Source organism: Rhyacophila brunnea, unplaced genomic scaffold (assembly GCF_057557595.1).
Source record: "Rhyacophila brunnea isolate RB1 unplaced genomic scaffold, BYU_Rbru_1.0 scaffold_14, whole genome shotgun sequence".
In the NCBI taxonomy this organism is placed as follows: Eukaryota; Metazoa; Arthropoda; class Insecta; order Trichoptera; family Rhyacophilidae; genus Rhyacophila; species Rhyacophila brunnea.
In genome coordinates this window covers 28,270,283-28,284,469 of record NW_028232796.1, presented here as the reverse complement: position 1 = coordinate 28,284,469, position 14,187 = coordinate 28,270,283, and the positions used below count along the sequence as shown (strand labels likewise).

General features: G+C 33.2%; 1 protein-coding gene across 6 annotated transcripts in view; it reads left to right on the top strand.

Annotated features, from left to right (window-relative positions):
* Nucleotides 1-13,648, top strand: part of LOC147075829 (death-associated inhibitor of apoptosis 1-like) — a 28,205-nt gene extending 14,557 nt beyond the window's left edge. For 3 of the 6 annotated variants that reach the window (XM_085942145.1, XM_085942141.1, XM_085942146.1), the window contains exon 2: nucleotides 10,506-13,648. In XM_085942145.1, coding sequence (XP_085798271.1) covers nucleotides 10,555-11,601 — 1,047 coding nt within the window. In that variant the 5' untranslated portion in view covers nucleotides 10,506-10,554 and the 3' untranslated portion in view covers nucleotides 11,602-13,648. Of the gene's footprint in view, nucleotides 1-311; nucleotides 455-5,648; nucleotides 5,842-8,579; nucleotides 8,653-10,505 lie in introns of those variants that run through there. The other 3 variants (XM_085942142.1, XM_085942140.1, XM_085942144.1) reach the window with 3 other exon arrangements.
* Nucleotides 13,649-14,187: the final 539 nt, after the last annotated feature.

The window sequence follows — 14,187 nt, the reverse complement described above, 5'->3', positions numbered from 1 at the left end:
CTATTACCGTCACACAGGAGTAGACTCTGCACAGTAGGAGAATATTAAATTTGATTAGTGGCCTAAAGGAAAATCAAAACTTATCATTTATTTTAATATGGTGAACGGGTGACACAATTTACATTGATTGCTACTTTTGAATTTCGATACACATTGAGTTAGTTATAAAATTATATATATGATAATAATTTTATAAAAGAATAATGAAACGTCAGAATTTATGATAAATAATTATGTTATTGAGTTATTAATGTACCAAACAGTGAGCTTTGACTTTTGTTTTATCTTTAAGTAAATATTACATTATATACACTATTCTGTCTGTATTCTCTCATTTCCATCTTATTCTTGAGTCTAAACTCGTCCATATTATTGAAGTTAAGTTCAGTTGAAAATTTATATTACTGTCATTTTCTCTGATAATGGGATTAACAACTTCACTCACCTGAACAAGGTATAAATTTTGATTCTTGTTAATCATAAGTTTGACTTATCGTTGATAAATTTTATTTATCTTTCATATGTAAATAATATCAATGTGGTTTTTGACTGTCTGCTGAACCTTGGCCCCTTTAAATGGGATCAAAGAAGCTTTTAATTTGATGTAGGTATGATAAATGCTAGATATACCTACATGGATATTGAACATTCTTTGTTGAAAATTGGTGACACATCTCTATTGTTTTCAGGGATCAATGAGTGGGAATAATATATTTATGTTTGAACATATCGCCGGTGTTTTGTAAAAAGGGCGAATCAACCATTTTGGCGAAATCGAGATTTTAATGAAAATACAATATGTACCCCACTAGCTTTGTTGTGTAAAAACGGCGAATTTTTATCTCCACAGGAAAGTACTTAAAAACGATAATCGACTAAAATTAAATTAATTAAAATTACGAAATAAAAAGCAAATGTGACATATTAGGCCTTTTAAAATATTATATAATAATACCTATTATAATGACAGTATTCTTTCTAAGCTTTATTATAAACTTGTTAAGATATTTATAATCATCTACAGGTAAAAAGCAAATAAATGTCAAAAGTTAAAAATCCTCCTGTAAAGTATAATTTTGGTTAATTCGCCCTTTTTACAAAACACCGACGATATATAGTATAGACAATATAGTGCCAACCGCTAAAAACAAAAAAACATGCGACTTTTCGAAAATGTGTAGGCATGCAGAAAATGATAGAGTACGTTAATTGAGTCGATGGATTGGTGTCGATGCAGCGCTGTACACATGAGGTGACCCCATTGTTCTGGTGATTTTGGCGGATTTTGCTAACTGATAATGTTCGTTTAATAATTAATATAATAATATCTTTTAATCTCAAGTATTACCATTCTAAAGACATTAAACCGTTCCGCTGCCGCGATGAAGACTCCGATAGGAATTTATTATTTAAAGATATGTTAAAAGCAAAATGATCCACTTTAAACGGTTCCATACGATAAGTACTTTATTGCCATTAGTTGATTTTGTGTTCGGAACTTATAATAAACCTAGGTATGATCAAGTAATCCGATCAATATATGCTTGATATGTGCAAATAACGTCCTAAAGGCTTGCATCGTGTCGCGCTTCAGCTCTGACCTGTTTTGATTGATTGGCCAACTAGTTAGGTGGCAGGAAGGCAAGGTCGTCAGCGATAATAAATATGTCATGTCATACTTATAATAGTCATGAATCATGATACTAAAATTAATTAATCGGTGTGGGTGGTGTATCCCTTTTAATTAATATTCTTGTATAAATTTTAATACAATAACCTAATAGGCAAAGTAAATAAAAATTATTACAATCTTGACATTATACCTAATGAATGAAGTCTGGCAAAAAAATATTGTTAACAAACTTAACTTGTACTAGATTGTTTAAAAAAAGGCAGATGAAACCTAAATCTGTGTTGAAAATATGTGAGGCATTAATTTCTAATGAATTACAAATTCTTAGTTCAATGTGTTGACAATAATACCACACGTGAAGTGGCGCAGTGCGTAAGGCGCTGGCCTTCCACCCAAGAGTTCTGGATTCAATTCCAGTGAGGACACAATATTAATGTATTTTTCCACCGCCGTCTTAAGATACAAAGCCCGAGCATATCTTTTTGCACAAGCATATTTCTCAAACGAGTGGCAGCCCCACTGTTTAACTGTCAAAATCAGATCCCATGTTGTCTGACCACATTATAAGTTCTTTCTCATTTCGAATATTAAATTATAATACGTTACTTTCAACATATTTTATTTAAACAAGGTTTTTTATTTAAGGTTAGTTGAGTGATAGTTGCGAAATGCTTTTTACATAAACAAGACCTCAAACTGGCGTAAACAGCATTTATAATTTTACGAGAACTTCAATGTCTCCGCCTACAATAATATTTATTGCTGATTATACTGAGAATACGGTATATTTAACTTGTTTAAATATTTTTTTAATGTTTATTTGACAATCAAATCTGCGCGACAATGTTTGTCATTTTGAAAAGAAACACGATAAAATAATATATTTTTTTTGTAACAAAATACTAACTTGAAAATAATATTATCTATTCTGTTTACTTACAAGCGCAGTTTGATATTCTATAATGTAGACTTAAGTATAAATAAGTTATTAGTTATTGTCGTTTTGAACTGACTGTCAATTTAGCAAGCATCTTATTATATTATGATATTATACACGGAAGAAGTTTACTTACTTTGATCATCACTTCCTTGCTCCAAGGTCTGACAAAAATGCTCTGACAAGTGAACATGACAGACGTCAGTATAAGCACTCTATAGATAGAATAATGATGGGTCACCCATAGATAGCAGCTTGAAGGGCAGGAGAGGTAGGACCACTCGTCGCCAAGTTTCCGTATACTTTGGCTTGTACTTGAGTCAGCTTTCGTTTTTCTCAAAGCCTGGGTGTTTGTGATTGTTCAAAATTACTAACAACCACCTTGTACGAAAAAGCAAGGACATGGTTATTAATAATTCAAAAACAAAAAAAAATGCCACACATGAATGCGTGCAATTCTAATATCCACGTATCTGTCGCTGACATTTTTTTCTTTGATAGACAATAAAATAACATTGCATTATCATTAATTTATAAAATACTATGTATTCATGTTCATATACCTTTATTGATATAATATCCTCGATTCGAATGTAGATGTTAAACGATCCAGCACTTGTGTGTAGACTAGTTAATTTTTTTTTGCCCTGCCAACCAAGAATTAAATTTGCTCCTTTAAAACCATTTAATTGCCGAAAGCACTTGCTCGCCGTAATTACACCAATTCTTATGTTAATTACTGCCTATTAACTAATTGCAGCATAGAAGAGGTTAACTCAGGATTTTTAACACACATCGGGACAGCTGTTCCAATGTTAGTAATTGATAAGTTATCTCGGCGGCTCTCGTGGTGCAGTGGGTAAGGCACTGGCCTTCCACCCGAGAGTTCTGGGTTCGATTCCCGGTCATGACAAAAACATTTATGTGTTTTTCTCAAAGCCTGGGTGTTTGTGATTGTTCAAAATTACTAACAACCACCTTGTACGAAAAAGCAAGGACATGGTTATTAATAATTCAAACAAAAAAAAACAGGGAATTATTGGATGACAGCATGCGAAATTTCATTACATCACCATTTGAAATCTAGAATAAATTGGCATGGGTTTTTCCAAAGTCCTTGGGTTCCAGGAAAACTAATTACGTTGGTAATTGAGAATTGAAAGGATTATTCTGTCTATGCATTCAATAATAAATAACATCTACAGCTGATAGCTGATTTTTCAATGCCTAGAACAATCTGAATATTTTTTTTATTGTAATCTCATTCCTTGATGTAATGTGATATTTTGTTCAGTGGTAAGCAACCTTTAAAACTAAAAACAATCTGAGACCATTTTTTTTCCGACCATGTCCGATCCTAATAAGATCATAATGGGCCTCCACAGGACGGACGTTTGTATTAATAGATTTTATTTTTACTAGAAATGGATGTCAGCCTCTTGCTCAACCTATTAGGTCCATACTCTTGTCTCATACACTAATTGAAAAATAATATGTGTACTTGCCAGTTCGAATCCTGGGACCCATGACGCTTAAGCCGTGCAGCCATCGTGGGTGTTTTAACACCCACGAATCTCTCAGACTAATCCTTTTTATGAGAATTCTATCACTGATATCTAGACACTGGATATTGGAAAAAAAACAGTAAATATTTAGCTGCTCCTATAAAATTAAACTTAAATTTTTTCAAAGAAGGCATAATTAAACAATATTTAATTGAAACATGAACTTACAATGTAAAAAAAAAATTCAATTTACAGGCATCTTATTATTTAATATTTTTTATCACTGGAATTTGAGTTGGATACAAGGAAGCTGCTTCATTATAATTATATAAATAAAAAGGATTTCAAGTTGAACATACAGTCGAACTTCTCTTTATAAGCGTTACTTGGATTTTTTACATGGAATTTGAACCATATGCGTGGATGCTTTTTCAATATTGTCTGCGAAACAACCAATTAGGTAGGTACTTAGACACTTAATACTTTGGACGCTGAAGACGCACATATGCGTAATGACCAGGCGGCCGATCGATGTAATTAACGTGCATTTTAAAGGTGCTAATTAAAAAATCATTATATAGTCAGCAACGAATGAGTTAACTAGTGTCATAAACGTAACCCGACCCCGGCGGCATCCTGTCCAGTCGGATTTTATTGCTTAGGGTCGAAATGTTTTTAAACAATTAACAGTTTTAAGAAAATTTTTGATGATATTTTAGCTCGGCATATCCGATAAGGAGCGCGTTATAAAAGTGAATAAATGTATGGAGAAAATCATATACTAAAATGTGAACGAATGTTTCCTCGTTACATCCGAGATCTCGCTATATCGGTGATCGTAATAACAGAGCTCGACTGTATTTATATTTCCTAAATGATTAAAATAAATGGAAATCATGAAGTTTTCAAAAATCTCTTTGTTATCCATATCCTCGAATGTTTCTAACTAAATTTCGTTGATAAAAGTAATCATGAATACTAGTCGTGAATAAATAAATACTTGATAATTAGATGAACGAACATGTTCAATACCTTTTATAATGGATATTTAAAAAATTATAAATATATTTCTGAAAACTACGGAAGCACCGAAAGATATGCAAAAACACCGAAAATATAAGAAAGCGTCAATTGTTCCAGTACAGTCAAACCCCGATTCTTCGATTTTCAAGGGACCCTAAAAAACGATAAATGCGGGATATATAAAAAAAAATCGACGTCGAATTATCTTAAGTTTCTCGGCTAGAGTTCTAGTTTTCTTCATGGGTGGCATTTTAGTTGCGACTTATAAAGATTCGTGATACGAGATCCAAGGCAAGCCTAAGCAGCCTGTGCAAACAAAGCAACGTGTTCAAAAATGAACGATTTATGCGAGAACGGTAGATCGGGGTTCCACTGTACACGTACACTCTTTCTTACTACTATAAAAATTGCTTAAGAAGTGAACTTTTTAACATAAAATTGACTTTTTAATTTCTGAAAATGCTCTATACTCATACTTAATTGGTTTTGTGACAACCCTGAAATGCTGATAACATTTAACTGATATATACCACATATTATTCATTTCTGTGGCATTATACTAGTCACTAGTGGGTGTAGTGCGATATCACCAGTATAAGTGAATTTTCATTAAAATTATAATGTTTTTCTCATTTTGTTAATATTCTATAAGTGAAGGTGTCTTCAGTGTTTTGATTTATTTTTATGATCATGTCGAAGCTTCATTCTGGATTAAAAGAGAGCATTACTTGCCTCGGACGAATGTGAGATATATTTTTAATTACCAAAGCAAAAAAATTGAAAAAAAATTATAGTATTAAGTATTATTTTATATTCACTTTTTCATTTATGTATATATATGTATAGGTATATATTTATTGATTAGAATTACAATTATATAATTACTAGTGACTGTTCGGATAATTATTCGAATCTGGTGGAATTTTTTTTTTTTAATTTTATTTTTTCACCCATTTTCCAGCCATCGAACACCAAAATATGTTCAGTGAAAACTATTGAACATATTTTGATGGCTTTGAATGTAAGATCTCAATGTCGAGATGGGTGGAAAAATAAAATTTATTGAAAAAATCCGAGGGACTAGTAATTGTATAATTATAATCAATAAATAAGTAAATAATAATTGTGTTAAGTTAAGTCAGATTATGGACCTAATAAGTTGAGTGGCTGACATTCATTTCTCGTAAAAACAAAAATTTGTTCACACAAACCTCCACTCTGTGGAGCCCCATATGATCTTGTTAGGATCAGACATGGTCGGAAAAAAAAACATGTTTTACAGCCGTTTTCTAAACTTATTTAATTTCCTATATAAATGTCGAAATCCCCCTTTTCACAGGAAGATGTGTTTTGTTTGTATTTAAAATTTAAGTACATTTTTTTTCATTACGCGTTATTTGACACAACTTGATTTTTTTTTTGAAAAATATTATTTTAATAAAATTAAATTTATAATGATGATTTATTTGATTTGGTTTATTGAATTTAAAATAAGGTGCAAAATTGATGTGATTGAATTTTACTTTGGAGACTTATAAGAGATTGAATCATTTTTAATAATAATAAATATTTTCTTCAAATATGTACAAAACCAAATTGCATCAAGCGATGGGCAATGAGCTGGATTGTTACAATTCTCTATGCAATCATTTTGGTTTATTTACTGGTGGTCTAGCAGGTCTAGCTTAAACAATCATACGTAAACTACTAAATACATAATAAATATATATATATATATACCTATTTTTCTTTTTCTCTTCTTAATAAGAATATTTATACTTTGGTGGATTGTTATAGTAATTAAGAGATTTCAATTTTTTTTTAACCAGGTATATTATATAGGTGGTATAGGTGCCTGAAGTGCCAAAATAACTGAGTTTCGTGGTTTGTTAATAATAGTGGATTATTTTGCAGACTGTTTAATTTATTACTAGTCGCCTGGTACTGTTCCTTATGGTGGCAAATATGGTATAGGTCAGACGTATTTGGTGGTGAAAAATATAATTAGTGAATGTTATATAATTGCAATATTATTACACACTACCCGGGTTCGAATGTGAGGTTGAACGAGTGGCCAACATCCATTTCTTGTAAAAAAAGCTGTTAATATAATCTCCATTCTGTGAATGCCCATAATCATCTTGAGATTGAATATTATGGTAAAAATAAAATAATATATCAAAATTAATAACTAATTTGCAAATAGGTTGATAAAATTTAGCTCCCCCACTCCACACACGAGTTTGTTAAATGTAGAATTTTTAGATCTATGCTCGGCAAAAAACCGAATGGAAATTTATCATTAATCACGTCATCGGCGAAGGAAATGCATTACGTATTATGCAGAAGTATTGAGGTTTTAAAATGGATATAATTTTCCATGTGGCCAGAATGTCTCCTAAAATTTTCTCCCAAAATTTTCTCCCAAATCTTTTTCTTGCCTTGTGACACTATTTTATGGAGCACTGGCAACTTTTACAATTTAATCAGGAACGACTGCAATTGAAAAATTTCATGGAGACCTACCTATTTAAAGTAGAAATTATATATTTTCAAATTGGAATATCCGCCATGACATTAAATGTTAATTCGAAAACTACCCCTTACAATTACAATATTATATTGGACATTGTAATAATTTATTTAGTTCTATTATTGTGAAAAAGTAATATATTTCTGTAGATATGAATTCCCTCTATCTTATCTTATCAAAGAGGTTGCTGCTATCTGTTGGAGGATTCTGATAATAAAGTGTACCCACCTATGTTTAATTGATGTTGCGTAAAATGCCTGCAATTATTATGGCTGTGAATCTGGCGACACTTGAACAAAATTGAAATAAATGTAATAGAAACATGACAATTAAATTGTTTCAAATTATTTCTTATTAAGACACTTTTATAAAGCAGCGAGCATTGAAACAGTTTACCTGTGTCGCTGATTGACTCGATCGGTGCCTTCAAAAGTTAGAGGATGATTAGACTAAAATCACTACTTACAAAAACTAAAAAAAGATTGATTTTTGACAACTCTGGAAATTTTGGTTTTTTTTTTATCTGATATAATTTCTATCATCGCCATAAGCAGGGACATGGCCCTGTCTGATGTATGTCATTGATAAACATGTTTGTTTGCACAGTAAAATAATCTTATCGTTTTTTATCTTAATTAAATATTACAATCTTTCATATGTATAATGTTAATTCCTAGACTTAACACTAATAAATCCTACAAAATTACAGTCTCAATATGAAAATGTAATTATCTTTAATAAGATGTTAACAACCAAAGCTGTAGCAGGTTTGTGCATGAATAGTGTAAAAACATTTACCTGCATCACACAAATAAATTATTCTGACGTATTAATGCAACAACTATAAATAAAGGTTGCTTTGAAAAATGTATGACATCAACGTTAAGTGATGTAGGCGGATTGGGTATGGGTAGACGTTTATGAATTAATTATGTTCGAAATGACATTGGAGTACAATTATTCTGTCATAACTGTGCGGTTCTCGTGACTATTTGTTCTGTAAAATGTAATAATTCTAGAAGTGAGTGCTATTTTCTATATTAGTTTAAAAATTTTGTAATATAATTAACAAATTTTATCTTTACTTAGTGCCGTGCCATAATGAAGGTAAACATGGAATGTTTATCTACATTTTGTGACGCCCTTTTTCCTTATATGACTGTCCTAGTGTTGGGAATCAGTGTGAAAAGCAACCGTTAAGGGGGGACATGCTCGTCGAAGGTCAAAATTGAGTTTTTATTGTATTTTCAAACCATGATCCTGGACACTCCTTAAACGTTGTAGATAATCTATTTATATAATTTTGAAGCCTTATTATCCTTTATAGTTATTTTAAACATTTGATGACTGCATAAAGTATTTTTGTTACATAAAATAGTATTCTTTTAAACCTCTCGCTCTAATGTTTTAGAATATAGTCATATTTCGGTACATAACTGCAGTGGTGTAAAGATTTTTTACATTTATTAATTTTTAAACGCATTTATAAAACCATTAGTATAATTTATTACGAGATAATTTTTGTAAAATATTCACGATAAAAAATTATATTGGTAATCTCTGTGATCCCAAATTTGACAAGAATTAGGCATTTTATTATTCAAAAAATCGGCAAGATTAACACATTTGAAGATGATTCTAAAGATACTTATTATAAGCTATGTCTTTGACCATTCAAGTGTGATAAACATCTTATGAATAATGATTGCTTTATAATAATTATTGACCTAAGAATAAGGTAGTGTTTTTTTGAAATACGCCATTTCTTTTGTCATTCCCCAGTGGTTAAGCTACAACATACGACCGTAGCCATAAATTAACAAACTATAATTGAAGTATGACTATATTCTAAAACATTAGAGCGAGAGGTTTAAAAGAATACTATTTTATGTAACAAAAATACTTTATACAGTCATCAAATGTTTAAAATAACTATAAAGGATAATAAGGCTTCAAAATTATATAAATAGATTATCTACAACGTTTAAGGAGTGTCCAGGATCATGGTTTGAAAATACAATAAAAACTCAATTTTGACCTACGACGAGCACGTGGGCCGTTAAGAACAGACCCACATTCCATGTGGCTTATACTAAAAATAGTAGTGAATAGAATTATTAAAAAAAGTGATTCACATATTAATAAAGACCCTGTCATTTTTCCCATGTTCCATTATTCTTTCAAATTGAGCTGAGGAACTAAGAAATGAAACCGCTAAAAGTACTAATAATTTTTTATGTTGTACGAAAATGATTATCTACAGATGGTATTGGCATTATGCAAAATCACATATAATATGCGGTTGGTTTTTACATATTGCATTGTCTCAAATGCTACCTGACTTCATGTTTATAAGCTGAGAATTAAATTTTATTATATGATCAATGTCATGGTAGGGTGAACAGTGCATGAACAATATGATTATAATAATAAATGATTCATCATTCAATCAATTTCCTTTGATAAACAATCTGTTATTCATCATGTTTGGAGGGAACCTTTGCGATGGAAGGGTGTGAAATGATCATCTTCATATTAGCATTCTAGCTTATGTGGGGGGGGGGGAGTAAGTGCCTTGACTTTTGTAAATTTTCACTACGTTCGTGAATGTCACTGAAATTATTAAAATTTATTTTGAAGGATAACTTAAAATTTCATCTCTTTTATGAGGTCATTTTTCCGGGAGGGGAACCTTTGCGATGAAAGGGTGTGAAATGATCATCTTCATATTAGCATTCTAGCCTATGGGGGGGTCAGTGCCTTGACATTTGTAAATTTTCACTACCCTAATGAATGTCATTGAAATCATTAAAATATATTTGGAAGGATAACTTAAATTTCATCTATTTTATCAGGTTGTCGTGTTTGTTACAGTGAAGTCACCGATACTCTGCACCCTCCCGTTAATACGCATCAGCCAGAGATGCAGTCTATGCAGTTTCTTCACACTCGCAACACGCAATCAGACCACTCCTCAGTTCACAGATTGAATCATGACGTTATCCTGCCCAAAGACTTGCTGGACGGCTTGGACGGCTTAGAAAAATTCCGTCGGGTCGCGTATTCCACTCTGGATGATGGCAGGCCCTCGAGTGCGGCACAGCCGCCACTTCCTTCCGTTCCCCTTCCCATCTCCAACTCTGTCGATCGGAATGCGGACTTCAGGCGGGAAGCGGACCGCTTGGTGTCCCTGCAGAAGTGGCCGGCGAAGGAGTTCATGAGTCCGGAAGTGGCGGCTAAGTCGGGTCTCTACTACTACGGGGACGGGGACCGGGTGCGCTGCCAATTTTGCTCCGTGGAGCTGAGCGAGTGGGTGCCAGGAGATTGCGCCCATGCGGACCATGGCCGTTGGTCACCCTCCTGTCAGTTCTTGCTCAAGCGACCTGTGGGCAATGTGCCGCTAGTCGGCTCGGATGAGTGCGGTATCTATGAAAGCAAGACAATCAAGCATCCCAACTTTCGCACAGAGCACTCTCGCCTCGAGAGCTTCAAAGATTGGCCCGCCCGCATGAAGCAGACGCCGCAGGCCCTGGCCGATGCGGGCTTCTATTATGCGGGTGCCCTTGACCAGACCGTGTGCTACCATTGCGGGGGCGGCCTCAAGGACTGGGAGGACGATGATGACCCATGGGAGCAGCACGCACTCTGGTTCACCAGGTGCCCCTATCTCGTCATGGTCAAAGGGGAAGACTATATTGAACAGGTCCTGCGCTCCAAAGAGTCTCCCGAAGAGAAGCCTGCCTCGGTCGCAGCCGTCGTGCAACCCGCCCCGGCCTCTGCAGTCGCAAAACCTACAAGCGATCAACTGTCTGACGAGAAGGCCTGTAAGATCTGTTATGGCAACGAGAGGAATGTGTGCTTCGTACCATGCGGTCACGTGGTGGCGTGCCCCAAATGCGCCTTGTCCCTCCAGACCTGCCCTATCTGCCGCAAGGAATTTACAAGCACCATCAAGCTTTTCTTCCCTTGAGACGTGCTTCCATCACCCGTCAGTGGTCGAAAGCAGTGCTCGTAGTGCGGCCTCCGTAAACCTCGCAGACGGCGTCGAAACTGAAAGGTCGACCGGAATGTCTCTTTGAAATCTTATGCGGGAAGATTACTCCACCCGGCCGTCCCTATTCGATGGTTTCCAAGACGGTCATTTTTCTAATCAAACTATTTTAATGTAAATTCATTTTAAGATCAAACATTAACCCATTGGGAGACATCAATAGGTAATTTATCATATTTCGAAAAAGTTGCGTACTAAAATTGCTGAACAGAAGATGTAGCTGTCATCTTGTAATACCTATATTTTCCGAAAATTATTTGCATAGTTATATCCAATACTGTTTCAATTTACGATTTTCTATCAAAATGGTACCGGATTTATAGGTAAATGAGCCAATTGTTCCTAGCTGCCCTTTATAGTATGACATTTTTGTATGTTGTATTTTATTTATCACATTAACTAATCCAGAAACATAATAAATAGAAAAATTATATTTTAGTCTTGTCTTTCTAAATGTTCCTGCAAAAGCAAATCTGTCTTCAATGGGTTGAAAGGATCCCGAGCCGTCTGCGAAGGAACGGGGCACGCATCAGGATTCGTCTCGTCGATGAATCGAACGCCCTAAAATATCTGAAATATTTGATTGTGATAGTAGTGTGTATTTTGTGCGCCTGGCCCGGTTTAACATTAAGTGCGTGATTTCATTGACCATACTAGATTTACACCCATCGCAGTTTTCTTACATTTATGACTTGCATTTATTGTTCAGATATCGATGAATATAAACGATCGATCCTCAACATGTGACCCGTCGCTCCTCTCTCGGAAGGAGGCAAACATTTCAGTTTTGAATCACATGTAAATGAATTATAAATTGAATATTAATTATTTTGCATTGTGAATGTTGATCGAGTGGTTTTCACAAAAAAAAATTCACCTCTTAATAGTAGTATATTAAAGTAAGTATTTTCGATAGGTCATAAAAAAGGAGAACGTCACGGTCGGTATGTTAGCGGTTGAAGTGTGAACAATACGTGGAGTTTGAAGAGAATATATTTCTGTCTATCATATCTATCATAGCTTAAATCGCTAATGTATCGTCGATTCTGACCTGTTGAAAACGCTTCCTCGTTTTGTTAATTCTAATTTGCTTTATATGCCATATTTCATTCTAAATTCAAGGAATATAAAAAACCACAAAAAAAAATTAAATTAGCTTTAAGTAACAAACAACTGTTCATTCTTGATCCCAAAAAACCACAGTGAATGGTTTTTTGATATGGCATTCAATTACTCACATATTGCTCACTTGAAGTAATACGGGCACTTGCACTTTATTGTTAAAAATCATTGCATTTTTTTTGTGAAAATATAAATGAGTTAAAAAATACATTCCACACGTTCGAAAATGCCAAAATATTTATAATGTTTATTGTCATTTGGAAGCTGCGAGGTGCAGCATTGAAGTTGTATAAAAATACTAAAGCCCTATACCTGTATATTTTATAAGTTTTAATGAAACTGTATAACTGTATATATTATTTTAAGATACATTTAAAATATACACAATAAAAAAAATGTGAATGAAACGGCTGGTATTAATAATGTATGTTTGTGTTGTTTTTGAGTACACCAAATAATATAACATTGCACATTAATATTCAATAATTATTTATATGACATAGTTGTCCTCAATGTTTATGCCGAATCAATATTTGTGTTAGTGTTTGTGTATGTTGTTCAGTTTGTTTTGTTGTTATCGACAATTAGGCAATCTTTAATGCACAAACTCATTTTGATTAACCCTACAATCACCCTTTGAAAATTTCCTGATTACGGCAATTCTTGGTGGTTATTTTTTTTTTCATGTAATGTAATACAAAATGTACAGAGAAATAAAGACAAAGATTGTAGTAATGTGCTCATCTCTTAAATTTAGTTTCTAATTTATAAACATATTTTTTTTAAATAAAACAAATTATGATAATTTGTAATAATACAATAATAAAGAACATTCTGCCTAAAATATTCTTTTTAATATAATTTGAATTATATCCCCATCACACCGATGAAGTTTATAAATTGAAAAATGAACAGATTTTCCTTTGTGGAAGCAATCAGGTATGATTTTTTAGAACTGCCCATTCAAGCAAAAGTCATACAAATCCTTTTTTGGATGCATACCGATTTAATTCCCTGACAAAATGTCAAGATGTGTATTTATTTATCTAAAAGCCTATTCTATATGGCCAATTGGTGATTCAAAGTGTTCACTCATACCTGTATAAGACAGTGGCGAAGGGTGGAGGTAGGCTGTTAACATCCACCATACATAGTGCACACTAAGCTTTGTCAGTCATACGTGTCTGTTTTTATTGAAATGAGACTACAATTTACGGATGGTGTTGGATAGTTTATAAAATTTTATTGAAACCAAGCCAATAAATGATTGTCAAAAAATACTCATTCATCTATAAAATGTCTAAAATCATGTGATTAAATCAATACATAACTGGATATTTTATAGATAGAATAATATTTTTTTATCTATTATAGTTTGGCTAG